The sequence below is a fragment of the Hemibagrus wyckioides genome, linkage group LG06 (genome assembly GCF_019097595.1).
Source record: "Hemibagrus wyckioides isolate EC202008001 linkage group LG06, SWU_Hwy_1.0, whole genome shotgun sequence".
Taxonomy (NCBI): domain Eukaryota; kingdom Metazoa; phylum Chordata; class Actinopteri; order Siluriformes; family Bagridae; genus Hemibagrus; species Hemibagrus wyckioides.
This window is the reverse complement of record NC_080715.1, coordinates 17,128,177-17,155,483: the sequence shown is the minus strand read 5'-3', so window position 1 is coordinate 17,155,483 and position 27,307 is coordinate 17,128,177. Positions and strand designations below refer to the sequence as shown.

General features: G+C 38.7%; 1 protein-coding gene across 2 annotated transcripts in view; it reads left to right on the top strand.

Annotated features, from left to right (window-relative positions):
- kalrna (kalirin RhoGEF kinase a) overlaps positions 1-27,307 on the top strand; it is a 158,943-nt gene that overhangs the window by 101,371 nt on the left and 30,265 nt on the right. For both annotated transcript variants that reach the window (XM_058391885.1, XM_058391884.1), the window contains exons 15-34: positions 1,428-1,594; positions 3,823-3,942; positions 5,354-5,572; positions 5,763-5,912; positions 7,219-7,333; positions 7,484-7,599; positions 7,825-7,947; positions 9,064-9,246; positions 9,631-9,749; positions 10,087-10,153; positions 10,367-10,476; positions 10,719-10,788; positions 10,912-11,001; positions 12,132-12,224; positions 12,742-12,853; positions 13,062-13,252; positions 14,631-14,732; positions 14,904-15,046; positions 15,189-15,291; positions 24,185-24,431. In XM_058391885.1, the coding sequence (XP_058247868.1) occupies positions 1,428-1,594; positions 3,823-3,942; positions 5,354-5,572; positions 5,763-5,912; positions 7,219-7,333; positions 7,484-7,599; positions 7,825-7,947; positions 9,064-9,246; positions 9,631-9,749; positions 10,087-10,153; positions 10,367-10,476; positions 10,719-10,788; positions 10,912-11,001; positions 12,132-12,224; positions 12,742-12,853; positions 13,062-13,252; positions 14,631-14,732; positions 14,904-15,046; positions 15,189-15,291; positions 24,185-24,431 (2,640 nt within the window). The remainder of the gene's footprint in view (positions 1-1,427; positions 1,595-3,822; positions 3,943-5,353; positions 5,573-5,762; positions 5,913-7,218; positions 7,334-7,483; positions 7,600-7,824; positions 7,948-9,063; positions 9,247-9,630; positions 9,750-10,086; positions 10,154-10,366; positions 10,477-10,718; positions 10,789-10,911; positions 11,002-12,131; positions 12,225-12,741; positions 12,854-13,061; positions 13,253-14,630; positions 14,733-14,903; positions 15,047-15,188; positions 15,292-24,184; positions 24,432-27,307) is intronic.

The following is a 27,307-nucleotide window of genomic DNA, read 5'->3' as shown; positions in this document are numbered from 1 at the left end:
ATGTAAAGTGACATGTGCGTGCAAACAGGACAATTTTGTGTGTGTGTGTGTGTCTGTGTCCAGCACAGTTCAGTTCTTATTGGAACACAGAACACAATTCTTTTTATTGTATTTTGTCTGTTATTCTGTTATAGAAGAGGGATACATGCATAACCTTATGGTGAATGAATAAATGATGTATTTCTAAACAATAGTCATGACTGTAAATTATAAATCATGCACCATATGGTTTTACTATATTGACCCCAAGCAATATAGTGCACTCAGGTTGTCCAAGACACGCGACACTCCATGGAGAAAGTAAATAGGTACTGCCACCCAGTGGCTATTACATGTAAATGCTTCACTACATTCAAGCACTGTTTTCTATTACAGCATTTGATTTTGAACGTTTACATTCCCCTGACTTACCATTTTACTATTTATCTGAAAAAATAGAACTGGCAACAACAGGCACAAGCTACTATCTATGCTGAAATCCAAACCAGTTGAACACAGGAAAGCATTTGTTCATATACATTTGGCAGACGCCCTTATCCAGTCTTACATTGATTTCATTTATATACCCAAGATGTTGAGTGTTAAGGGATTTATTGAAGGACTCAGCAGTGGCAGCTTTTGGTGGTCCGGGGATCCAGTAATCCAAAATCTTAACCACTGAGATGCTCCATCCTGTGCTCATGCTCTCCTTCACAGTCCTATTCATACCTAGAAGCAATACAACATCTGCCTACCTGCATGTTTTTGAACAGTGGAAGGAAACCCATGCATACAGGCAGAGAACATGCAAAACTCTGCACAGACAGTAACCCAAGCTCATCATCAAACCCAGAATCCTGGAGCTATGAGGCAGAAATGCTACTCACTGCACCACCATGTCATCCACAGTACAAAACATCAGAGAAAAGTTTCTTAATAATAATAATAATAATAATAATAATAATAATAATAATTAAAACATGTCAGAGTTTCACAATCATTGTCTTAGATTCCAGACCTGATTTAAAGAAGACATGTCTGAAGAACTGTCTGATAAAATGAATAAAGATTGCCAAAACAGTCATGTATATTTAGGGGAGCAAAACTTACAACTAAAAGCTGTTTGTTATTGATATGTTTGTAGCCATGGTCCTGCGTGGAGAAGCAACATTTCATTCCAGTTTACACAAGAGGAACGTCAATAAGAACCCACATGACTTGATATCGTAATATATATCTTAACATGATTTGACCATTTTGTTAATTGGGATAATGAAGAATCTAAAAGTAGATGAATCTGTGAAGCCTAACACTCTAAATGTCTTGTTAGTATCAATAGATTTAAAAACATTTCAATTAAAATATTGGAGGAATTATTCTTTATGCATTTCAACACTGCATGGACAAAACACTCATGCTTTTATATTTGATTATGTGTGTGTGTGTAGGCATAGAGTTAACAGGGGAGAAGGAAGTGGATTTAGCAACTCAGGTTCAGGAACTGTTGGAGTTTCTTCATGAGAAACAGCATGAATTGGACATGAGTGCAGAGCAGACACAGAAACGGCTAGAGCAGTGTCTCCAACTGCGCCATCTACAGGCTGAGGTTAAACAGGTAAAGCATTTATGCTCACACACACAGACACACACACCCATATTCATACACAATTATACACACATACTCATAAAACTATAGGCACAAAGCATATTCAAAAAACACCTACATGCAAAAGCTTCCATCTTATACTACTTCTTTGCATGATGTTCACTGAAGATCTGCTAGTTGGAACGTGGCAAAATCTAGCCTGTCATGTAGCAGCGAAAGTTCAAAAAAGCATTATGAAAATGAACTCCACCACCACCATATTGCATGGCTTTGCAAAGGAGAAAGCATTTTATTTGCTGCAAATAAATCCATGGAAACAGCCTTCAGCATCTAGCAGAAAGAAGCAGTGCAGCACTACTGTATGTGCCAGCAGCATATGCATGTGCATACATAGTGTTAGAAATATAACCGACTGACCCGTTCAGCTTGAGTCATCCATATGCAAAGCAGAGAGAACAGCAGCCATGCAGAAATCTGTCACTTTTAAAGCGAATGTGATGTGAGGTCTGAGTGGAAAGCTATGAAGACATACAGTACAGAATAGTGTCCTCATTCTCAGTCTCACCTCTCCAGGCAAAAACATAAAAGTATGGCCATATGAATAAAACATGCCTTCCCTTAGGTGTAGTGTGCATACAGAATTTTTTCCTCAACAGCTCTGGTTCTGTAACATTCAGCAATCCCAGCTCATGATGACAATACAGCTAGACTGGTCAACACTAGCCACACCTTGGGTGATGACCCACATTTATTAATAATACATTGATACTCCCTATACAGTCCCTCAAGGATTTTGTGGGGGTTTTTTTGCTGCCAAAAAATACTACAGCTTTTTTAAAATCTGTGATGCAACTTGCAGAGTCTTGGATGGCTTGCCTGGAGACAGGGACTGCCTGTAATTCTGCAGGAACACTTAGAGACCTGTATATACGTCCTATACAGGTCTACAGTTTTTAGGAGTGGTAGTCTGTTTGGTGTAGGTCATTTTATTTTTAAGCAAAAATTGACGTTCAGAATTCATAACCTGTAACAGGTTATGACAAATATCACAAAAATAACATCAACTTATGCATTCAGTACATACAGTATGTTTACACTGCCCCATACAGACCTATCAGCTGTGTTATTCCAGACAGAGGGTCAGAGGCTAATGATGCCTCCGGCTACTCAGATGTCTGTCACTTCTTCCTGCTTTCTCCGAGATATTCTCATTCAGGATGTAATGAAGGGTCAAGCGGAGTCTCCAGAGACAGCCATCAAGTGCCTCCACTTATACAAGTGCTAATAGAGAGAAATGGGCTGATTAAGAGCTGCAGATACGGAGAGAGACAGAGGGAGAGAGAGAGAGAGAAAGAGAGAGAGGTTTTCCCTGAAGCCACCAGGGAATCCATGTATGTTTAAAATTCAGGAACCGGCAAACAGGTTGAATTAGTCGAGCATGTGAAGGTTTAAATACCACTGAAACGAAACACTGCTCTGAATTATTCATGATCTTCGCGTATCATATATGTGTGGTGGCCGGGGAAATCCTGTCACATGGGGAAATTCTGACTATTTATATTATGTGCGCGTCTGACAATGACAGGTTTTCCGGAACTGAATTGTGTTTCTCTTTTGCAAGTATCTCAATATTTCAAGCATAAGTACATTTATAGATATATGCTATAAATCATATCGATTTATAAGTTATAAAGTTATATTAACTTATAAGTCTATTAATTGTATGCTGTAATTTTATGCTGTGAATTTATTCAAATTTGTTTAAAACATATTTTAAAAAAGAGACACAGGATACACTGTTTAAAAGCAATTGTTACTTAGTGATTTAATTTTCATTTCCTGTAATAATTATCAGTATAATTATTAGGATATAAACAATGTAAAAACTAATACATTTAGCCAAGAAAGCTATTTTTCGCTTACATATTGGCTCCTGATATGATCTTCTTCATGACTGCAGAAATCCTAGGCTAGTTCTGAAACTTAATATAGGCATTTCTACATTGTTTTGGGGGAAATCTTATTTATTCCTTAAAATTGGTCAAATTGTGTCAAAATAGGTACAAATATTTTGCTAGAATTCAGATTCAGCCACAGCAAAATTTGATGGGATTTCCCAGAATTCCACACATACTCTGTTTGAATCATTAAGAAGATGTAAAAGCTACAGTACATTCTGGGTTGAGGTTTCATTCCTAGTCGTGTGTGTGTGTGTGTTTGTGTGATTTTGTATTCAGGTGCTCAGTTGGATCCGCAATGGTGAGTCTATGCTGAACGCCAGCATGGTTAATGCCAGTTCACTGTCTGAGGCGGAACAATTACAACGAGAACACGAACAGTTCCAGCTTGCTATTGAGGTACACACACACACACACACACATACATACATACATACACATACACTCACACAACCACCCTAAATCCTACTCAGCTCAGAATAGCTCTGGAACCCATTTAAGGGGATGAATACAAATGCCTTTAAAAACGTATTAGCTGCATTTTTATTACATCAGTACACAGGATGTAGCTGTAGCAGTAATAATCATCAGTATTCCAGGCCCTGCTCCCCAGGCCAGAAGAGATATGACTGCAAGTACTTAGAAAAGCCAAAACATGTCAGACTTCTTCCCCTTGTGAGGAAGAGTTTTAAGTGAAGAACTTTAGGGCAGGATCTTGTATGAAAGAAAACACTCTGATGATATACCAAGCAGATGGAGCTGGAGCTGTTAGTCTACAGCCTTTACAATACAACTAGATAGATGTATGACTCAGAGCTCCTTTATAAATATTTTCCCTTCTTGGTGTTGGCATTTCAGGTTTCTTGGCTCATGTGGAAGTTTAAGGATGACGCATTGCAGCTTTAACTATTAAATATCCTGAATGACATGCACTTTATTTTATAAATATTCTCCTTATTAAAGGTAAAGCAGTCCATATTTTGTCTCTGGCAAAAAAATGATACTGATATTTTAACTGTTGCGCCATGATATACTGCATGTATTTGTAATTACACACACAGATTTAATAGATTTTGTAGTTATAGAAGAAAAGTCAGATGCTCAGAAACTGGACTTTTTTCCTCTTGGAGGCTGCAGTGCTCGTTGTTTATCGCTGTGGCTTTTGGCTTTAGGTTTCCTGTGCTGTCGTTTCCTGCTTTGGGGTAAATTTTGTCAGTTTGTCACTAGTAGATGAGGAACATGCAGTCTCTTGACCCCAGAAATCCTAATTCTGTTGTACTGAAGGTTAAATGATTAAATAGCAAGGTAAAAGGATACAGAAAGCATGGATCTAAATATAAATTCGATGTCTTTGGATGTTACTGTAAAGCTGCTTCGCAAAAATGGCCACTGTTAAAATATCCATTGTTAAAATCGTTATACAAATAGAATTGATTTGAATCGAATGTCTATCGTTGTTCCAGTGAAAAAACAACATTGTAAGGATTAAATTCCACATTATTTTAATGTTTAACTCACCCTGCTGATGACTTGCAGCTACATTTACATTTCTGGCATTTGGCACGCACCCTTATCCAGAGCAACTTACATTTTATACAACTGAGATATTAAGGGCCTTGCTCAGGGGCCCAGCAGTGGACGCTTGGTTGACCTAGGATTTGAACTTCCAATTAGTAGTTTAACACTTTAACTACTGAGCTTACACATCCCACAGCTACATTTCTAGACTTCTGCATCATAATGTTTCTAGAAGTCCTGAAATTTCTAATTATAATTTGTATTCATTTTTGTTTTTTGTCTCTGTCTCCAGTCCCTGTTCCATGCAAACTCTCTTCAGAAGACCCATCAGAGTGCACTGCAGGTCCAGCAGAAGGCAGAAGTTTTGCTGCAAGCAGGCCACTATGACCCTGATGCCATCCGCACCTGTGCTGAAAAAGTGGCCATGCACTGGCAGCAGCTCATGCTAAAAATGGAGGACCGTCTCAAGCTAGTTAACGCTTCGGTGGCCTTCTACAAGACCTCTGAGCAGGTAAAATGCATCACTGTACCATCTGCTGCTTATTCAATAAATACTATGATACGTAATATTCAGCTTTGTTAACCCCAATGCAATCGACCTGAGTATGAAAATAAAAGAAAGAAGAAAAGACTGAAAGATGGGTTTATTAAATGGGAAGGGAAGATGGCCGAATGTGAGCTTGTGTGTATGTTGTATATAGGTGTGCAGTGTGTTGGAGAGTTTGGAGCAGGAATACAGACGGGATGAGGACTGGTGTGGAGGACATGATAAGCTGGGACCTTTAGCTGAGAGTGACCACGTGCTGCCTCTCATCAGCAAACATCTGGAGCAGAAGGAGGCCTTCCTGAAGGTAATTTAAAGATGATCACATATACTTAAGAAGAGATATATTTTATTTAATCTCACTTTTACTGCTGTAAAGCTTGTTTTTTTTTTTTTTTGTTTGTAAATACAGAAATAAAACATCTGAAATGCTATGTCAAAAATGAACGTAAAGGAAAATCATTAAGTTAAGGTTTTATCTTTAACTCTATTAACCTTTTTTACCAGTACACCAGCGTTCCATTCTGCCCGTGGAAATCTGACATTTAATAAACAAATATATAAACAAGTGAATTATTTTATTGCAGCGAGTCTGATATTAACTTAGTCAGGACACTGTTTTACCTTCCATTGGAATAACCTTACACAGAATTTTAGTGGTTAAAAATTAGACCTTTAAATTAGCTGCTTGTGAACAAACATCTTAGAGAGCAGAAATGGGTTTGATATCACCATTTAACATTAAAGATATAAACATATGGTTGAAAAAGGGGGTTTTTTTTGGATGTTTTATGAAGATATTGATCCAAAAAACAAAAATGTTTACTACAAATTCTTGATATCCTTTCATATGAGTCTTTAAGCGCTGCTGTGGAGTATGACAATGCAAAGTAACTCAATGCTGAACATGGACAATACATAACAGGCAGAAATGTCTTTTTTTTTGGTCCATCATGGCCAGTTGGTTTTTCCTAAAGCATCCATCAAAGCTTTCACACTTGCTTGTCAGATCTAACAGTTAATGCCATGTTCAGCATCGATCTGTCAGCTAAAATGCTGTTTCATAAGAAACGTATTTATTATCTAAGCCTTTATCTCTCTATGCAGACACAATGGAGACTGAAGAATTCATATACTTTTCTGAAAAGTTTTTATTAAGTTTACTTTCTATAATACTGTCATCTATAATACATTTAAGCACACTATATCAAACCTTTTGGACTGTGTTTTTGTGTTGGGCCTTCTGACTTTTTAAAGTTCTGGATTTTTTGAAGCTTAAAGTATGAAATAATAAAATAATTCTCAGTGATGTTTGCAGCTCTGCTTTATGAGATTATCTCTTTTAGTCGCTGTAATTCCTTCCTAATTTGTGTTAATGTGTTCTTCACAGTTTCCCACTAATCCACTTTTCTCCACTTATTGCCCAGATTAGTTTAGTGTGAAACCGAATTGTGTGTAATTATCAGTGTAAGTCACTCTGAAATAAAGAATGAGTGTTTTGTATCATTTTGTCTCCTTCTACTAAACCGAACCTCTGACGTAGCTGAAGAAGTCACAAAGGCAGGACTTGTTCAGGATTCTGATCTCCGTTCATGATAATGTGCTTGTTTCAGGCGTGTACTCTAGCCAGACGTAATGCTGAAGTTTTCCTCAAGTACATCCACCGCAACAACGTCAGCACTCCCTCCACCTCTGGCAACACGCGTGGCTCCGAGCAGCAGGTCAAAGGTCAGACTGCTGTATACTGATTCATGTTGAGTTGCTGTATGCTGGACAGATTAAACTGTAGCATCTATTCAGTAAACGCTTATGGGTAATGATGCTGAAGGCAAGTGTCTTCTACAGTGTACTGATAGGCTGTGTTGTTTTCTCTTGTAGCAATCCTTAATGAGCTGTTACAGAGGGAGAACAGAGTCCTGCACTTCTGGACCATGAAGAAGCGTCGCTTGGATCAGTGCCAGCAATATGTGGTGTTTGAACGCAGTGCCAAACAGGTGAGATTAATCAAACTTGAGAGCAGCAGACTCACACACACACACACACACACACACACAATGAATACTCCTCATCATTTGCATAGTGATGCCACTCCAGGCATCTGCACCACCCGACAGTGATTTGTAATGAATGCACCTATAAAAACTTCACGCTTTTTATATGCCTTTTATTTCTTTTACACTTCCTCACACCTGCATCCTTTCTTCATCTCCACAATGCAGTCGTTGGACTGGCTTCAGGAGGCAGGTGAATATTTCCTGTCCACTCACAACACTCTAGGAGACTCAGCTGAGAAAACTCAAGAGCTGCTGAAAGAGTATGAGAACTTCTGTGTCCCTGCTAAGGTGGGTATTGCTCACACACAGCCCTGGTGAAGAGTCCTCTGTCTTTCTGTGTTTTTCATCAGCACTACGTACTGTAAGTGTCAAGTGTTTCTAGTTAAACATATCACAATGCTTCTAGGCTTTATTTTTATTATATACACTCTTAATAAACTTGCCAGAAAGGTTCAATCTGAGACTAGAGGTGTACCATTGGATGCAGCAAATAATAATAATAATAATAATAAATAATAGCAAATAAAAAGAGAGGTTTTTAATTTTATGAGGGAGAAAGTGACCAGTCAGTTATTCTATTCATGGGACAAACAAAAGACCGTGTTCATTAACATCAATATGCAGCATTTAAAGTATTCTGAGCAACTGCTGGGTTAAGATTGCAAGTGTTTCAATTAGAAACAACAAAATTTGTTTTTTAAATCTAAAAATGATCTCTAACACAAATGATATAGCTTAGGGTGAGGAGCTTTCAGAGCCAGAATTCACACACCATGCTGACTTTCCCCAGTGTGTTCCAATGTTTCTGGGGGCATCTTGGTAGCATTAATGTTTTTATTTATGAACAGATGTTTTTATTTAATAATCAGTTTCAGTACAAAGAGATGAAAAACAGACTAGAGCATACAACGTAATATAAAACACAGCATGGGAGATATTTGTGAGATGTTGCAGTAAAGAAACATTTTTAAAACATACTTTAAAATATAAGAAAGAAGGAACAAATGATTTGATAAACTCCAAAGCAATCCTCCGAATCTCTAATATCTTAGCTCTTGCCCTGCTTCCTGTTAAGGCTATGGCTATTTTAGGGAGCAAAATATCTACAGTATATACACTGCCTTTCCATTTGTGATTGCAGTTCTCCAGACAGACAGCAGAGAGCTCTAAAAATGTTTTTCTCTCTCATAAAATATTCAAGAAACAACTCATGATTGTTCTGAAATAGACCAACTAAAACAAACCCTGTCACTCATAAACATGTGGAAACAACATGCACAAACTCACACCTGTCTACTCAAACCATCCAGTGTTTTCCAGATTTATCCAAACTCCCTGTCATACACAGAGTACAGATTCACTCGCCTAGCATTTAGGATAAATTCTGCATGTTGTATCTGTCAGCAAACCAAGGAGAAGGTAAAGCTGCTCATCCAGCTGGCTGACAACTTTGTGGAGAAGGGCCATGTGCATGTGACCGAGCTGAAGAAATGGGTGAGCACGGTGGACAGGCGCTACAGAGACTTCTCCCAGCGCATGGGCCAGTACCGCTGCGGCCTGGAGAACGCACTGGGCATTAGCACTGAGGTGAGAAAGCAATCTTCAGCACAGACAACAGCTACAGTATTTTATCTGACCCACTAAAGAAATGAATAGGATCATTTGAGTAAGTCATTTAAATGGCTTAAAGCATTTATTACAAAAACACGTTTACTTATGATGGGTTGGAAGAAGATTCAACTACAAGTATATCATTGCCATCGCTGTGATCATAATGATGCAACTATAATTGATCCAGAGATTTTTATGCCTATAACAACAATCTGTTAATTGTGTTAAAGGGTTTCATTTTGCACACAGGCAATGAAATGTTAATAATGAGCTATACTTTCCTACAGCAGTAAAAGAAAAAATGGTATTACATCAGATTATCTATGACAGGATGTGTGCATATCTGTGTCTCTCTTTCAGCATAATAAGGACCTGGAGTTAGATATCATTCCAGCCAGCCTGACTGACCCAGAAGTCAAACTCCGTGAACCCAACCATGAGGTCAATGAGGAGAAAAGGAAGTCAGCCAGGAAGAAAGAGTGAGTCTTTAAATGTTAAAACTTTAAATATAACAGGTAACTTGTCCCAGATTAAAAAAATAGGAAGTGGTTAATTTACCGTATATGTCTAAAACCTGTATAATAATTATTTAATAATTTATTTAACGGCATGAAGTCTAGAACTGTATCATGCCTATTAAAACTTAATAAAAGGTAATTATAAAAGAATAAGCTAAAAGTGACAGAGATTATAAATAAATTGACAGAGATTAAAAATAAAATTAACTCTTTCCTTGAATTTGGCTACTGTGATGATCAGTGTGTGTGTGTGTGTGTGTGTGTGTGTGTGTGTGTGTGGGTGGGTGGGTGCCATTAGATTTATTATGGCAGAGTTGCTGCAAACTGAAAAAGCCTACGTTAGAGATCTTCATGAGTGCTTAGAGGTAAGTGACAATGTTCCTAAATTAATATCAATTCATTAAAAGCATAGATGATAAAACCGTCATTGCTGGGAATATTCTCTCATTTTTCTGTCAGATTCTAAGACCAATTATTGTGTGTAAATTTTCTGATTTTTTCTGAGTTTTTGTTTTGCATGATTTTGTGGTCATTATAGCAGACAGTAATTTTCTGTGTGTGTGTGTGTGTGTGTGTAGACGTACCTCTGGGAGATGACTAGTGGTGTGGAAGAGATCCCACCTGGCATTGCCAACAAAGAGCATGTCATCTTTGGAAACATCCAGGAGATTTATGACTTCCACAATAAGTAAGATGCTATCTAGAAGCACATGTTACAGGTTATGCATTAATACAACGCTTTGATCAGATCCTGACTCGGATTGAGGAGCCGAGTTTTACTACGATGTTGGTGTTTTTATTTCATTTTAGATTTAGTTTTAAATATGGAAATGTAAGCAAGCATATTGCTGATTATGTTCCTCGTTTGAGATGCAGATGGCGCTGGACCATGATTAAACATTGTTTTCATCCTGATTTCTTCTTATTTAGCATTTTCTTGAAAGAGTTAATCAATTACGAGCAGTTGCCGGAGGACGTGGGCCATTGCTTTGTCACATGGGTGAGTGCCGTTGATGCACTTTGATCTTGTGTTAAGCCTCTTACAACAATAATAATACTACTACTACTAATAATAATAGTGCTTAAACATGATCAATCTTTACATTTTATGCTATATTTCCAGGCGGATAAATTCCAGATCTATGTGACTTACTGTAAAAATAAGCCAGACTCAAATCAGCTCATCTTGGAGCAAGCTGGAAGCTTTTTTGATGTAAGAGCATCTTCTCTATTCTTTTTCTCTGTATTCACTTCTTCACCCTATTAAACCCCTAGTGTTAGGATGTTCAGAGAAAGGGTGACAGAAAATGTGATTTTCTCAATGAGGGGCAGAGACAGATCTATGTCTAAACTCAGTGGCAACAGTTCCAATTCTGAATCAGTGTCAAAATGTCAGACACTAGTCAGACGATCACCAAACAGCATGGAACTAGGGCAAGCAAGAGCAAGCCGAGTGAGTGTGCAGTCTAGGAAGTCCAATGCAGCCATGTTTGTAGGCTGTTGTGAATCTTTATGTGTAGGAATGCAAAGTTTCTGATGGTCTTGGATGTAAAGAAAACATGCTGTGACTTTCTCTCAGTTTATAGCAGCTACATGTATGAAAAGTATGTACACAGACACAGCCGTGACAAATGATGTCAGGCAGAGCCAGGCCAAAATAGCAAGCATAGCCCTGTAACAACCATCATGCGCTAGCTTACCTTCATTCACAACTCATTGCCATACCTCATACCTGAAAATGCCTACGAAAAGGGAATATGCAGAGTTGGAAAATCCAGTGAACAATATCAAGCGACTCAGGCATGGACCCATGGTCAGTATAAAGCTTTGGATCACACTCCAAGAAGTCTATATTTCACAGAAAAGACAGAACAGAAGAATGAGTTGAGAATGAAAAACAGCTGGATCAACTCTAGCAGTTCCTTAAATGCCGCCTCTGAGACAATGTATTGTACAACTACTGACAGGCAGCACATAATGGAGCAGGAGCCCAGAAGTAAAGCAGCAGCATACAGTAGTATCAGCATTCTCAGCAATCTCAGTCTGAATCTGGAGACAGGAAAGATGCCTGACCAATCATGAGAACAGAAGCATAACAACTCCCTGCATTTTATCTCCTAAAGTTTTGTTCATACTGTAGTGTAGCTAATGTTTAATTATGGCATGTTTACAACCAGCACTCAATCTTAGCCAGTGGAGGGCACCAGACACTGAATTACAGGATGCCAAGGTATTAATCATGAGTAATCATTGAGCACAGACAGACCATAATGAATTCAGCATGGGAGTCTGTGTGCTATATTTAAGCATGCTGTTATAATCTATTGATTATTCTCGGTGCAGGAAATCCAGCAGAGGCACGGCCTGGCAAACTCCATCTCCTCTTACCTTATCAAGCCTGTACAGAGGATCACCAAGTACCAGCTTCTCCTCAAGGTGCTGTGTGTGTGTGTGTGTGTGTGTGTGTGTGTTCATGTGTCTGTCTGTGAGATTGCCATTTATTATGTCAGAGGTGGTGATGTTGGGGTGCAAAAGAGAACAAAAGAGTGGACTTAAAAGACAATATCTATAGATTGGTCATTATTCCATTTGCCTAAAGAAAAGCTACACCTTCTATGACTGTCTCTTTCTCTCTCTCATTCTCATTCTCGTTCTTTCTCTCTCTCTCTCTCTCTCTCTCTCTCTCTCCTTCACTCTCTTATTTTTTCATACCGTTTCATCATGCACAGCAATATTCATCATATTGGATTTCTCATATTTTCCCTTCATTTATCTCATACTCTCCTCTTTCTAGCTCAATTTTACATAAGAAATACAGGTGTGTTTTTGTGTGTGTATTTGTGTCCTGCGTATCAGAACTGCTTTTGTGAATATCAAAAGATTCTGCTCGGTGTCTGAAATAATACAGCCGAAGTATACCATTTAATGTGGCTTTCTCCTTTTGTCCTCTCAGGAGCTGCTGAGCTGTTGTGAAGAGGGTAAAGGTGAGATTAAGGATGGGCTGGAGGTGATGCTGGCTGTGCCCAAGAGAGCCAACGATGCCATGCACCTCAGCATGCTAGAGGGTATGCACACTTTTCCACCGCTGAAAGCTTTGTACAGTGAAAGCACAGAGGATACACATACTATTATCAAAAAAAAAGATACCCTGGCTTATATGCAGATGACATTTGTTCAGATGATTCTGCTCTATGGAATTGACTGGCAGGCTGATGACTGTTCTCTAACCTCTCATGGTCTTTTACCTGACCTCTGCTCTTTACTTGTCTGAAGGTTTTGATGAGAACTTGGATGTTCAGGGAGAGCTGATCCTACAGGACACATTCCAGGTGTGGGACCCCAAATCTCTGATCCGGAAAGGTCGAGACCGCCACCTCTTCCTCTTTGAGATCTCCCTCGTCTTCAGCAAGGAGATCAAAGACTCAGCTGGCCGGACTAAATACGTCTACAAAAGCAAACTACTGGTATCCAGGATGTCTGATCTCAATATTTTGCATTTAAAACTGTAATGATTTAGAGGGCAGCACACCATTATTCTCAGTCTTAGTTTTCAGTGTTGCTTGAATAACTTATTTTGTTGGGTCTTTCAAAGACAACACAACATCTGTCCGCAAGCAAGCACAACATCTGATTTTTTAAAACAAAAAATTATTCACACTCATCAAGAGGAAGGACATATTGTATCAATCAGCTTGTGCATGAGAATGACTATGTTCAGTAATTTATTCACTTGTTCATTTACAATAAACTCTTCATCAGGGCCATGGTGAATCTCAGGAACACAGGGCATGAGGTAGGAATGCACCTTTAATGGGCTGCTATTCCATCATTAACATCTAAGGGCAACATAGGGTCACAGCCAGTCCACCTACTGGCATGTTTTTGGGAGGTGGGAGGAAACCCACATGAAGATGAGGGGAACATGAACAGAAACTCCACACAGTGGTAATAACCTGATCTCAGGATTGAACCAGCAACACTAACCACTGCACCAGCATGACACCCTGGCTGAATGCAGCTTAGCATAAAACTGCATGGTTCATTGTTGGCCAGATGCTGAGGTTGCATTTTGTGCTTCATGTTCAAGCAGGGCCTAACAATGACATTCTTACTTTTCAGGAAGAAAACTGTATGATGCATTGATTAAAGCTGTGTGCGAGTTGTTTGATGAGCAAATGAAACAGCGGGGCAGTGTCCCCTGGAATATATGTTAACTAGCCTGCAATATCACCAGAGTTCAATCCCATGTAAAACATTTGCCTTTACTTGAGACAGCAGATGAAACACTAAAGCAGACACCACAAACTGTGACGCTAATGCTAGTGCTGGTATACTTTACTTACAGGATTGCTGCTGTTATTAAGAAGAGCGAAAACATAATTAAATATTGGAAAATAATATTCGTTGACTCTTTTTTTTTGGGATGCTTAAGTTATATTATATATAGTTTAGATTTAATGCTTATACAAATGAACAATACAATAAAGTAATACATAATACACATTTTTTTGTCCAAAGATCTTTATCTGTAAGAGGTTAGAGTCAGGTGTGTGGGGTTTATGTATATGCTGAGATGTAGATCATGTAGAAATTTGTTTTTGTGCTGTGTAAAATCTCTAGAATGAGAAATTCACTTTACCCAGTGTTTTGGTGACAGATGTACCAGTCAGAGCAAATCTGTTATAGAAGCTGCATCATCCCTGGAATTTTCCAGGAAATAGAAAAGAAAAACAGTGATCAGATTTAGTATTTTTTTTTTATTTAATACCACTGTATGTCAAATGATGCTGCTGATGTGATGAGTTGTTCTCATTTATCTCTTTATTGTTTTTTTTTGTTTAGACATCTGAGTTGGGGGTGACTGAACACATAGAGGGCGACCCCTGTAAATTTGCACTTTGGGCAGGACGGACGCCTTCATCTGACAACAAGACAGTCCTCAAGGTGCTATCTAGGAGATATATGTAAACATTATGACTCGTAGGTCAAGGATTTGACAAAGCCAAATATTACTGGAGCTCATTATGTGCATTTGTCCAGCTTTGTGCATATTTATTTAATAATACAGCAGTGAGATTACCGCTAAAGGCCATTTTTGTTAAACGTTTTCCACAGGCATCCAGCATCGAGGTAAAGCAGGAGTGGATAAAGAACATACGGGAGGTTATTCAAGAGAGGATCATTCATCTGAAGGGGGCACTAAAGGAGCCTATACCAATACCTAAAACCCCTGCCAAGCCACGCAACAACAGCAAGAGGTTAGACTTCACCCTTGTGTTCTTCCAAACATATGAGCATTTCTACTGTATGTTTTAAAAACATTTACTCTCCAGCTTCCTTGTCTAAAGGTACAGCAGTGACGGTTGTGTTATGTTTATTTGTTTGTTTGTGTCTATGCAGAGAAGTTGGAGAGGATGCTGATAGTCAGGGAGATGGCAGCAGTCAGCCGGACACCATCTCCATCGCCTCTCGAACCTCCCAGAACACAGCAGACAGTGACAAGGTAGAAACTCAGCATGTTTCAGTGCTCCCACTGTCTACAATCAGACCAGTTTGCACTGCATGAGAAACTGCAAGATTGCTTCTGAGACTAATTTCAAGATAAATTATCCCAAGACATCACACTTTAGAATCATTTTAATGATTCAGGAGAAAATTTTGTAACCCCACCCCTGAAAAGGGCAGTGTGACTTTTGATTGACAAGTGGGTATCAAACAGGGTTTCCTGCCCTTTCCTTAAGACTTGAGCAGGGGTGGTACCATGGCTAAGTAAGAATGCTAGCCATGTTGGCACTTTGTATTTAGAGTGCCAAATAAGCATGTTAAATTATGAAAAGTCTGTTTAGGTTTTGTGCTAGTTTGTGCCGTTCCGTGAGGAATTATGAGGGGGCCTGTGAATTCAAAGTAAGATCCATTTACACTGCTTTACTCTACAGGTCATTGTTTATTTGAACATGATAGTAGTATTACTAACAGGAGTGAGTGTGTGTGTGTGTGTGTATTGATTGTGAGATGACTGTGACTTGCACTTGTCCAAAGCTAAGCTGAAACTCTCAATGGTGAGAGCAGAGTGTGTGTGTGTGTATGTGTGTGTGTGTGAGAGAGAGAGAGAGAGAGAGAGAGAGAGAGAGAGAGAGAGAGAGAGAATGAGTGAGTAAGTGTGTTTGAGTGTTCTCATGATGTCGTTTTTCTGTTGCTCTGCTTTGTTGGAGAAATGTCAGTTCACTGTATTTGCTGGAGGTAAATAAACCCACATGCATTTCTTTCACACTTGACAACAGCAGCACACACTTGCACACTTGCCATGTGGGAGTATTATTTTCCCCTGCTGTGTCCTTCAGACGAGTCTGTGGGCAGGTTTGGTTTTTTCTGTCCTGTTGTTCTTTGTGTGCTGATTCTGCTGAAATTGTATTTTCTTTCTACTTGAGGCTCAAGTGCAGTTTAACAATTAGATACTACACTAGCATGAGCTGGCTTTATATTTAGGTCTCGGTTGTGTTAGAGCCATGACACTACTTTACTGTGATATGGTCGTGATGAGTGAGGGTTAGAAGCAAAATCAGGCAGTGTACAAACACACTGGGTCAAGAGTGAGATTTTATGATGTATTTTATTATTAAAAAGAAATCTGTTAGTTACATTAAGACCCTGTGGCTTTATTTTGTTGATTTTTTTATGAGCTCCGCTTTGTCGATTGTTTTCTGACAGTGTTCATTCTGGGTTCTTAAACAGTTATTTTCTCAGTTCATTGTGGATTTTCCAGACCACTCAGATGCCCAACCTACATCCATCTCCCTGCATGTCTCAAATCTTCAGTCTTGGTTTTTGGAGGTAAACACGCTCAAAGCTCCAGACATGGGCTGTTTTTCTGCTGTCTTAAATCTTGTGGTCCAACAAGCAGACAAAGACGCCCAGTCAGGCTCCGTAGCACATGAGACGTTTTCTTTCTATGGTTTTTCACTTACCATTAATTGGGGCTATGGTTCCATTGAGGAAATGAACAGGCACAGCTCCATTACTGCTCAGGCTTTTTTTTTTCTCAAAATCTCTCATGTCCTGAATTGTGAAAAATGATACAGTTCCAAGAACCTGGGCCCTATATAACTTTTTACTGATGAATAGTTGTAATGTATGAGAGTTCGTCCAGTTATTCATCAACCTGCACAAGGAGCAGATAATGTATAACTCATAAAAAAAAAACAGCATAAGATTAGTTTATCATACTTACTGTCATTGATATACTGTATTCTTGTAGTCTATTAAAAATTTAAGTTTTTCCCCTTTTAGTACCCTATACTGTACACTATTTCATGCATATTTTTTAGCTTTAAACCCGCCTTGTCACTGCTTTGCGCAGATCCATGGATTATATAGTATAAATGATATCAATTCAGGAAGTAAATCATAAATTTATCCCTAATGAGCAAGCCAAAGGCAGCAGTGTCCAGAAATACTCCCTGAGATGATATGAAGAGGAAACCTTAAGAGGACTCAAAAAATGAACCCATCCTCATCTGGGTGACACCAGAGAGTGCGATTATAAATGAATGTCCTTTCTATAAATGTGGTCAAAAAGGTCCAGGCAGGACTTCACAGCACCAGTGTCCAGATTGTGATCCTGATCACAGGATTCTGTCTGCGTGGACTTTCAGAGCTTACGAAACCAGGCTGGTTGGTGGACTGTCCTCTCTAAGGTGTGAATATTAGCTGTGAATGGGTGTGTGTGTGATGCTGTCTCATCTAGGGTGTAAATCCTTAGCTCCAGTGTGTTGTTAAATGTCTAATTTATGTAAGTAATAATAATAGCCTTATTATTTAAACTGCTTTTTGTACATAATACAACTATGAGCATCTAGATAATACAGCTATTCTGCTCTCACACCACTGAAACCTCATATCATAAGACCATGTGCATGCTCCCGCCACCAGAGCACAGCTGCTTTAAAGACACTCACACACCTATTACAGCTATCACTAAGAGCAAAGGAGGTTAGAACCGGCCAGAGTGTGTATACACACACACACACACGGTCATAGTTTACAGGTTGTTCAGGCTTGCAAACACTCAGCAGTGACAGTTTTTTTGCAGTACTACCTGGAAGCCTGTCAGTCCCAGCCAATCAGAATCTGTCACCGATCTGAGAAAAAGAGAGAGCGAGAGAGAGACAGAGAGAGAGTGAGTGAGGGAGAGGCAGAGAGACGCAGAGAGAAAGAGAAACACAGAGGTGGAGAGCAGGAAGGAAAGAGAATAGAATCACAGACAAGTCACCATGCCAAAGTGGATGAGCTTTAAACTTTTCAAGGAGAGCAGTCGAGTAAGTACTCCTCTTTATAGATTTGTTTTCTGCTGTCATAATGAGCCATGCTGGAGACATTTAAAAGTCTAGGAGTGTTTAGAGGTTTAGTGCTATGGCTGTGCCGTGTTGCAGACAAGCTGACGGAGATTACACGAAATCAGGTGGTCAATTCATACAGGGCAAAGGTGCTCCAAGTGATGATGCTGTATGAAATGACTGTCAGTCTGGCTGAGACTGTGAAGTCAGTCGAATGGGGGGGGGGGCATTGAATGAAGTTAAGACGTTGGTTATTGTCACTTGTTCCTTTATGATTCACATAATGAGTCAATTACAAGATTTCAGAAAAAAAAAAACTGATGTCGGGATTTTTTTTGCATCCATTCAGCTCTGAGAGTGTTGACCAACATCTGTGTATCAGATGGTTATTTATTTGGATGAATTGTATGCTCACAGCATGTAGAAACAGAAAAACAGACCATTAGAATGTGAGATGAAGATAATAACAACCGTGTTTGCTCTTAAAAATACAAATAAAAAGCACGCAAAAATATGTGTTCTCTCGAATGTAGTGCTTTGCCGCCTTTGAATGTGTGTAAGTTTATCATTCTCCCTATAGAGTTCCTTGTTATTCTCATGAGAGACACATGAGAGATAAGGAGTGTTTTCGCTGGCATGGCTTGGCAACTAGAAATTAGGTCACACTGAGGGCTGTAACACACCTACTCGGGGGTTACGTTTTTTTCTTCTTTTTTTTTTGCAACCTTAAGTCCAATTCTGCAGTCTGTATTGATTTCTTAAGTAATGATAAATGTTGTTGTAAGGGTTCATAGAAGCCAAAGCAATAGATCAGAGCTGTCGGGCACATTCACCTGAACATGTTGACAGCGTGTTATTCCACTCGAACCCACTATCTTCTAGCATGTTCTATGAAGCATAGATCTCAAGCATGTGTAAACACACAATGCTTAAAGGAATAGTTTGACTAAAAAAAATTCCCCCTATGTAGTGCATTAGTTTTTTTGTGTGTATGAAGTTTACTTAGTTTTGCACTAGAGTTATGAGGTTATTGTTGCTAACAAATAAGAGAATACTCATACCACCAGTATAGCATGGTACAGAATCTTAAATCATCACACACTTTTTCAGCAATGCATAAATATACTTAATAATGCATTTTCTCACTGTGTGAAATATCACTATATGAAATGTCATATATTATATTATATAAATGTATATTATGTCAAATATGCTCTCCTGCTGCACATCATCAGACATGTAGGTGGCACTGGGCAAAGATTTTAATGATTCATCCAATTTGATGTGATCAGTTATTTTATGAAAACATATAGCTACAAATAGTATTAAAACTAAATTCTACTAAAAAAGCCAAATGGAGGTTTTGAGGTTGCCGAGCGAGGTACAAATAAGTGGATAATGAAACCTCATTATCTTAACTGAAATAGACACTAACTAACTAATATAAACATGCATGTATGACTTGTAGTAAAACAAATTTGTACATAATCCTTAACCTCTTTATTATCCTGTCATGTTTGCCAGAGTGGCATAAAGTCAGCCAGTTGTTAGACAATGTTTTGGCTACGAGATTTGAGGTTCTGTCCTGGCTTTGCACTTCCATGACACTCCAGTTTTGTTTTATGTTTAACAATTAGCTTTTAATCTCACATGCATGCATTTTCATGATTCATGATCCATGCATTCTATTTAATCCACTGTGAAGCCAAATCGTACCTTGGCTGATGTGTGTAATGCAGAACAAGAACAAGTAGCATGCAATGTATCTACAAGATGAAGTTTGTGTGACATAAGTGTTAAGCTCCTTTTGTTTAAATACATCAACATAGCAAATGAATACTTTTGCTCAAACGTTTCCATTTTTTGTAAACCGCTAGCTTAAAGCTTTAATTTCTACTCTTATTCTTATAACTTTTGTAGCTCTAGTAAAAAAAACAAAAAACAAAGCACGTTTCAGGCACCATTTCTGGATGATGAATTAAATGAGAGAGAAAGACAAATATATAGAAAAAACCTTTTTAGATCCTCTAATTTCCATGACAAAGAACCTTCATCCCATGAACTTCGCAAACCTTGTCACCTGACGCGTGTCCTTTCCGAGGTGGGATTTTCTACGTCTGACACTGAAAATCACCTAGCAACATCACCTTCCTCCCCCTCAAATCTGAGACCTGATACTTCAGCATGCAGATGGTTGCTGAGAGAGAAGAATAATTAAAAAGGAAAAAAAACTGAGTGAATCTGCTTTGCGCTGTTAAAACAAGCCACCTCTCTGACCTTTCAGCATCTGCCTCCAGTGTGAAATGAGGCTCTACTGATGTGAGATCATAAGAGTCGCCACATGACATGGGAACATAGTGGAACATTAGTCTTGTAGAGGACCAGGGTGTAGATTCTCACTGTAACAGCATGATTTACTCATCTATTCAGTGTTTTGTTGGGAAAAACCTTATACCTGACCTGGCCAGATAGACAAAAACGACTGTTCCTTTCTTTGACCTTTTTGTCTCTTATTACTAGGACGCACACACAGAAGAAATACACACAACTTTGACACAGTTCGAAAAGGATTGTTTCTAGTTCAGGTGGTTTTCTGATCCTGAGGCTCTGTAACAGGGTGAATCAGGAGAGGAGTCAGTTCTGCTGCTCAGTTAAAGGTTTTTGTTGTAGGTTCACTTTTAACACACAGATAATGCTAAAAACTAGTTCCTATACAGAAAAGCAGTTGGTGCTACACACACTCACAAACACTGTTGCGTTAAATCCTCCTTGTAACCGAGATGTGTAGACGTTTTATATCCACAGCATTATATCTTTTAAAAATAATTTAATCAACATACGTTGTCTGAAGTATGATTTTTTTTTTTTAGTGGAAAGCTTTAGACATACTCTACTTTATATATAGCTTTCTGTTCTAAAATTGATGTTACCACAGTGACAAGGCAAGGTATAATGAATTGATGTTCTCTGGAATTGTGAACTTTTCTTGGAAGTGATGCCCTGTCTCATTTGTTTTAAACTTTTGAACTGAGGGCAAGAAGCCTTTATTATCGCCACGCATACATTACAGCACAGTGGAAATCTTTCCTTCGCATATCCCTGCTGGGGAAGTTGGGGTCAGAGTGCAGGGGCAGCTATGATACAGCACCCCTGGATCAGGGAGGGTTAAGAGCCTTGCTCAGTTGCCCCACAGTGGAGCTTGGTGATGCTGGGGCTTGAACCCCAAGCCTGTGATCAACAATCCAGAGCCTTAACCACTTAAGCCACCACTGCACCAATTTTGGAGAAACAAAAATCACAGCTTCTCCTATGAAGTTTATCTCTCATAATAAAATTATGCTTTCAGGTGCATAAGGAGAAACATTTCCCACAAAATACTTTGCTGATTTTGTTAGTTTGATTGAAGTCTCTGTTCACTCTCCTGGTTGCTTTTTATAACATTAACAGAAAGCCCAGTCAAGGAATCTTATTTCATCTTATTTATGTTAGTCAGAATGCTACAGCACTGTAAATGAGGCCATGGTAGATAATTGTTGTAATAATTAATTATAATATATAGATAATTGTTGATAATGGTTGTAATTTCCCATTGTGTCTTAGCTTGGCAAAGGAGAATGACATCACATCCTGTAATCCAGTCAAAGTGTACACTTTGAATCTTGCTGGACCTGTTTATGGTGATGATGGCTGTCATAAAACAATCAGTGACACACCCTATATGTTTTAACATGTTTGTAGAAACCTCTGTCTGTCTGTATTCTATTTAAGATGATTGTGGTAACTGACTGAATGGATTGAATAGAGTCTTGATGGTTTTGGCTCATATCTCTGTAGTGTCTCGCTCTGATGTTATTGTCAGTGTGGGTGAGTTTTGGCTAAAGACAGTTGCTAGATGCACTTAAGTATTCAACCTTTGGCTTTGTGTTGACATTGCCCTGTTGCAAAATTCATAAACACCTTCATGAGAAACAGTTTCTCAATAGTCTCTTATCTTTCTCTGTGCTTGTAGCTGTAGCATTAAAGCAACAATACTCCTACTGTCTTAGTGAGCATCAGTTGGACACCTGGACAGAGTACAGAGAATTATACCTGGATATTCATAATCAAACTTTTTTTTATTACAGTACGTAGACCTTAGCTAAACCCTGGGTTAATGTTCTTATTTGCATATTTTCCCTGTCAGCAAACACTATGGATAAATACAGCACGCAACCAGTCTAAATATCAGCACATAGATCTGTTTCGAGCCTCCTGTAATGCAAAAATGCAAGAACACAAAGACAGGAAGAGAAAAGGAAACACAGAGGAGCAAATTATATGAACCTAATTTTGAATTCCTTTTAAGCTTGGAGTGACTTGTTTTCTTGTACAGTAGAACAGCATCATTGCTTACTGCATCTGTGTCTGCATCTAGCTGTAACTTTCTGACACCACATTGTTTCACACTGTACATATTTGACACCGTAGAAAGCCCTCTAGAAACTTTCTTAACCTGCAATAAGCATAGTGTTGGTTGGTAAACTGTATACCAGGGGACAGTCAGTCTCTTGTGTACATGCTTGTGTTGTATGTGTAACCCTGTATGTTATGTGTAATGTTAGCTGGTATGATAATGAGACAGATTTATTAATCATTTTCCTGATCGAATTGTTCCCTTCACAAAAGAAGTCAAAGCAAAGAGTTTTTATTTATACGCTTAGCAGACGAAGCATTGTTCTTGTTTTGACTGCATGTTCATTTTCTCACCTAGCTAAAACAACACAACTTCAGCTGACTTGCTAAAATCAATGCAAGCAGTTGATTAAGTAATGAAAACATTATCTACGGTGCATGATGACCTGGATCACTGATGTGTCTTTTTTTCTGTGTTGCGGCTAGGGTATAAGCTGCTATAATTATGTAATGTTAGAAAAGACCACAGCATTATGAGTCAACATTTATTCATTAACTTCCTCACCTGCTAAAGCAGACTCATGATGTGATCAAAGATTCTGGAAAGCTTTGTGTTAGATGCTTTGGTTCAGTTTTCAGTTCCAACCATGCAATTACCAGAAAAAAAAGGAATCTGGAGATAATTTGCAGATTGTTTGTTGCTACGCTGCCAATTTTGCCAGCTATTGTGCTTATAAAAGGAAATTACGATATGAAAGAGAAAGATTGACTGCACTTTTTGGGGGTGATGTTAATAAATAGAATCCAGACTTGCTAATGAGCCAGAGAAAGCAATCGTTGTTTCTTTGTTGGTGTTTGTGTGAAAATGTCTAAAGAATAATTACATGACCACATTGCTTTAGCTCTTATCCATTCCCAAACTTGTCAGTTTATACAAGATCATCTTAGCCAGTTTGGGTTCAGTGATCTCTCAATGAGTGCTTAAATGACAGTACTATGGGTTCATGGTTTCACCGATTCAAGTCCACTTTTTTGATGGATTGTGCTACAGTCCGCATGAGTGAACTACAAATCATTTTGGTGCGGTCCATCCATCTGTTTTATTGCGTGTGCTGTGTATCATCAGGGTAGCTTTAGGCAGCAAATGCTGTGTGGTCCTGCTATATCCAGATTTCTTCGTCACTTGTGTGTATATCATTATTTTTTATTCATCCCTGCAGATAGGAGTTGCACTCAATTTTTCCCTTTTATCATGTGATAGTAATAGTAACTGATTGTCAAACACCCACACACTCGCTCAGACAAAAAAAAGAGTTGACCTATGAGTTTTAGAGCTCGGCATGTCACTCCTCCTGCCTTTCTCTTGACCAAATTGACAGGATTGTATTTGCTTCATCCTCACAGGGGAAGGGCTGTACTCACTTAAAAACTATAGATGGAAGAAACACTGATTTTCCTAAACATCCCACAGGAATATGGGTTCTACAGGTTTCATTATGAAGATTCTGTGTGCACGTTTTCAACATTTTGAATGCAGTGCAATCTGAGACCGTTCAATACATAATCCCTCTGTGTGTGTGATTCATGAAAGGTGCCGCCACTTGAAACAGTAGACATCATTGTTCTTTTTCTCTTCTTTTCTGTCTTTTATCTTTCTGTCTCTGTCTGCAGCTCTCGGGTGGGTGTGAGTTGACGGTGGTGCTGCAGGACTTTGCGGCGAGCTGCGTGTCGGAGCTCAGTGTACAGACGGGACAGACCGTGGAACTGTTGGAGAGACCCAGTGAGCGGCCGGGTTGGTGTTTGGTACGCACCACGGATAAGAGCCCGCCTCAGGAGGGTCTGGTGCCCAGCACTACGCTCTGTATCTCCCACTCTCGCAGCAGTGTCGAGATGGACTGCTTCTTCCCTGCAGGCAAAGGTAGTAACGTGTCATATTACGTCTCAGACATGCCATTTTATCCTTATCTGTCTAGATTGAGAATAGTTTTCATTCTTCTGCCATCTATCATATTTAGTCACGAAAGATTACACACTGCCTGACGTCTGTGTTGAATCAGAGACCTGACTCTGTGTGGCCTCAAGGGGGCAGCAGCAGACATTAATTGGGAGAACTCTGCTGTTACTAAAAGAGCATTATCTGAAACAAGCGTATGATCTTCACCTCTGCGCTAGCACGTATCTCTTAGGATCACACACTGAGGCTGAGGAAAAAAGCATTCAAGCCTTTATTTGAATAAGAGTCAACTGTTTGTGTGTCATGAGGTGATTAATTCTCTCTGTCACACACCCAGACACTTTCTGGTTTCAGTGTTGCCTGAACCTGATTGTCAGTCCCTGGGTTTCATGCGGGCCTTGGTCCACTCAGTTCATGCAGGCGTGTCTAATGAGCAGTTTCCTTTTCGCTTTTTTGTTGCTTATAAGAAAAACTTATACATGTCTGAAAAGCACCAAAAGGCAAAGCATTGAAGCAACAGAAATATTGTCATTTCACTTATTGGTTAAAATCAGTAGTTTAATAGTTTATATGTTCTGTAGCATGTGATATAGGAATGTGGGTTTAGTAAAAGGTCACAAGCTCATGCTTTAATATAGAATGATGACATGCTTTGCTTCTTTAATATATATTTAAATATGTATGCACACACATGCATACATACATATGCACTTACACAGACACTTCATTTTAAAAGGGTATTCCTTTATACAAAAAGAAAACACCCTTTTCTATACGGTCATTTATCAGTTGACCAGGAATTTGTTTTGAACTCTAATAAACTCTAAACTAATTTTAATATTTAACTTACTGTTAATAAATCTTCAAAACTAATTTGAAAGTCTGGGCAAAGGTTATAAAACTGTACTCAAAAGATAACACAAACAGTTAGTTTAATAAAACAGTATTGGAGCTAGATGTATTAACGACATTGTGGTTATGGATCTTTTTGTCTTCTGAAATTCCCATGTAGGAAAGTCTGTGTAATGCAGTTCAGTCATGCTGTGTTGATCATGTCAGTGAGACCTGTTATAATACATCTACATCCACTTTGAAGGGCAGGAGCTTTGTTGTGGTTTGCTCTGAGGTATATATTATCCTGAGTTTTAGCAGCATTGTACCATCACTTCCATCGTGATATAGCCACTGAACTTACATAAGTTATTGTTGAAATTGATAGTCAATGAATAATCAATCTACTTCTGATTTATGACTCTAGTCTAGCTGATGCAGGTGTTATAGAGAGCTAGCATGTTGCTTGTTATTTATTATTAGCCATAAGGAAATTACAGGAGTGGCGTTTTAAGCATCAGACCCGTTTTCCGGTGTCTGAAGAGTGTTTAGTGGGTTTGGATTTCAGACATTCTTTCAGCATGTGTTGAATTCTGTCGTTTCTAAAACTCCTCATTCTAATGTTCTTGAATGCATCTTCCTTCTGGTGAAATACAAGTCTTCATAATAACAAACAATGATTCTCATTGCCTGCTGTGAGTTCACTTCACACAACTTCCTCTTTCATAGCTGCTCTATTTGTAAGAGTATCACTTACGTAATCAATGAGTCTTTTGTTTCCTTATGGAGTATAGCCTCCAAGCAGTATATTAACTTTGGTCCTTTCCAGAAGAAAAGATAAAAATGAAAGTGCTTAGTAACTGTGAGTTTTCTCTTATGTGTCACTCTCCCTGTTTACATGTAATTGCAGTTACGGGAATCATAACTCAAATCTGATGGTGTACACTTCAGAAAGTCAAGATTGTGCCATTAGATACCCATGTTGTCATGATCTTTTTCTTGTTTGTTTGTTTTTTCTGTCAATCTCTGTCCTACATGACCGATCCCTTGCTCTTTTTTTTCTTTCTTTCACTTCTCCTGCTATGTTAAGCAGTATGGCATTTGGCTAATGGAATAAGAAACTTATTTGCTTACCCAGCTTCCTTTTCATGTTTGGAAGCCTTCCCCCCATAGACCTGTTATCTTTCCATAACCAAATGCAAATTACACTCACTAATAATCTCTATCCAGTATGGAAATGGCAGCAGTGCTTCTAAACAACATTCACTGCAGTGCAAGTCTGAATGCATCATACACTCCTGAAGCAAAGTCATCATTCCCTGTACAGTGTATACTCCACTGCACTGACCTTCCTTTGTATCTGTTGTATAACTATATGCCGGGTGTGTTCTGACTCATCTGTACCGTGTGTGTAACAGTACAAAGATGAGAAATGGTCTAATTGCAGCAGCAGTTTCCTGTGTTGCTCCTTCTCCATGGTTGAGGGCAGTTATCCTGTGTGTGTGTGTGTGTGTGTGTGTGTGTGTGTGTGTGTGTGTGTGTGTGTGTGCGAGCGACTGTATAATAGGGGTGTATGCGCTTATCTAGGACAGTGCGGTGAGGAACTATCTGGGCTATATGGCAGGAGACACATGCAAAATGAAACCACTTTGTCTGTACAAACCTCTTACAATGCAAATATGTAACAGGGACAACATTTCTTTTGAATTCACAATAGACTAACTTTGGCATGAACTACGTTTCCTAGTGTCTAATATTTAAACAAGAAGACAAAAATAGCAAGTAAGCAATCACACAAGCAAACAAATAAGTAAATAGGTCAATTTATTTATTATCTGTATTTATTTTGATTGCACTGTTAAATAACAGCATAAAATTGTAAATAATAATAATTGTTATAATTATAAAACATATCGAAATTGAAATAAATATGTATATTAAGTAGGTCTCTATGTACACACAAGCTTATTGTGTACAGGGATGCAATATCAGGATATAATAGCAATAAA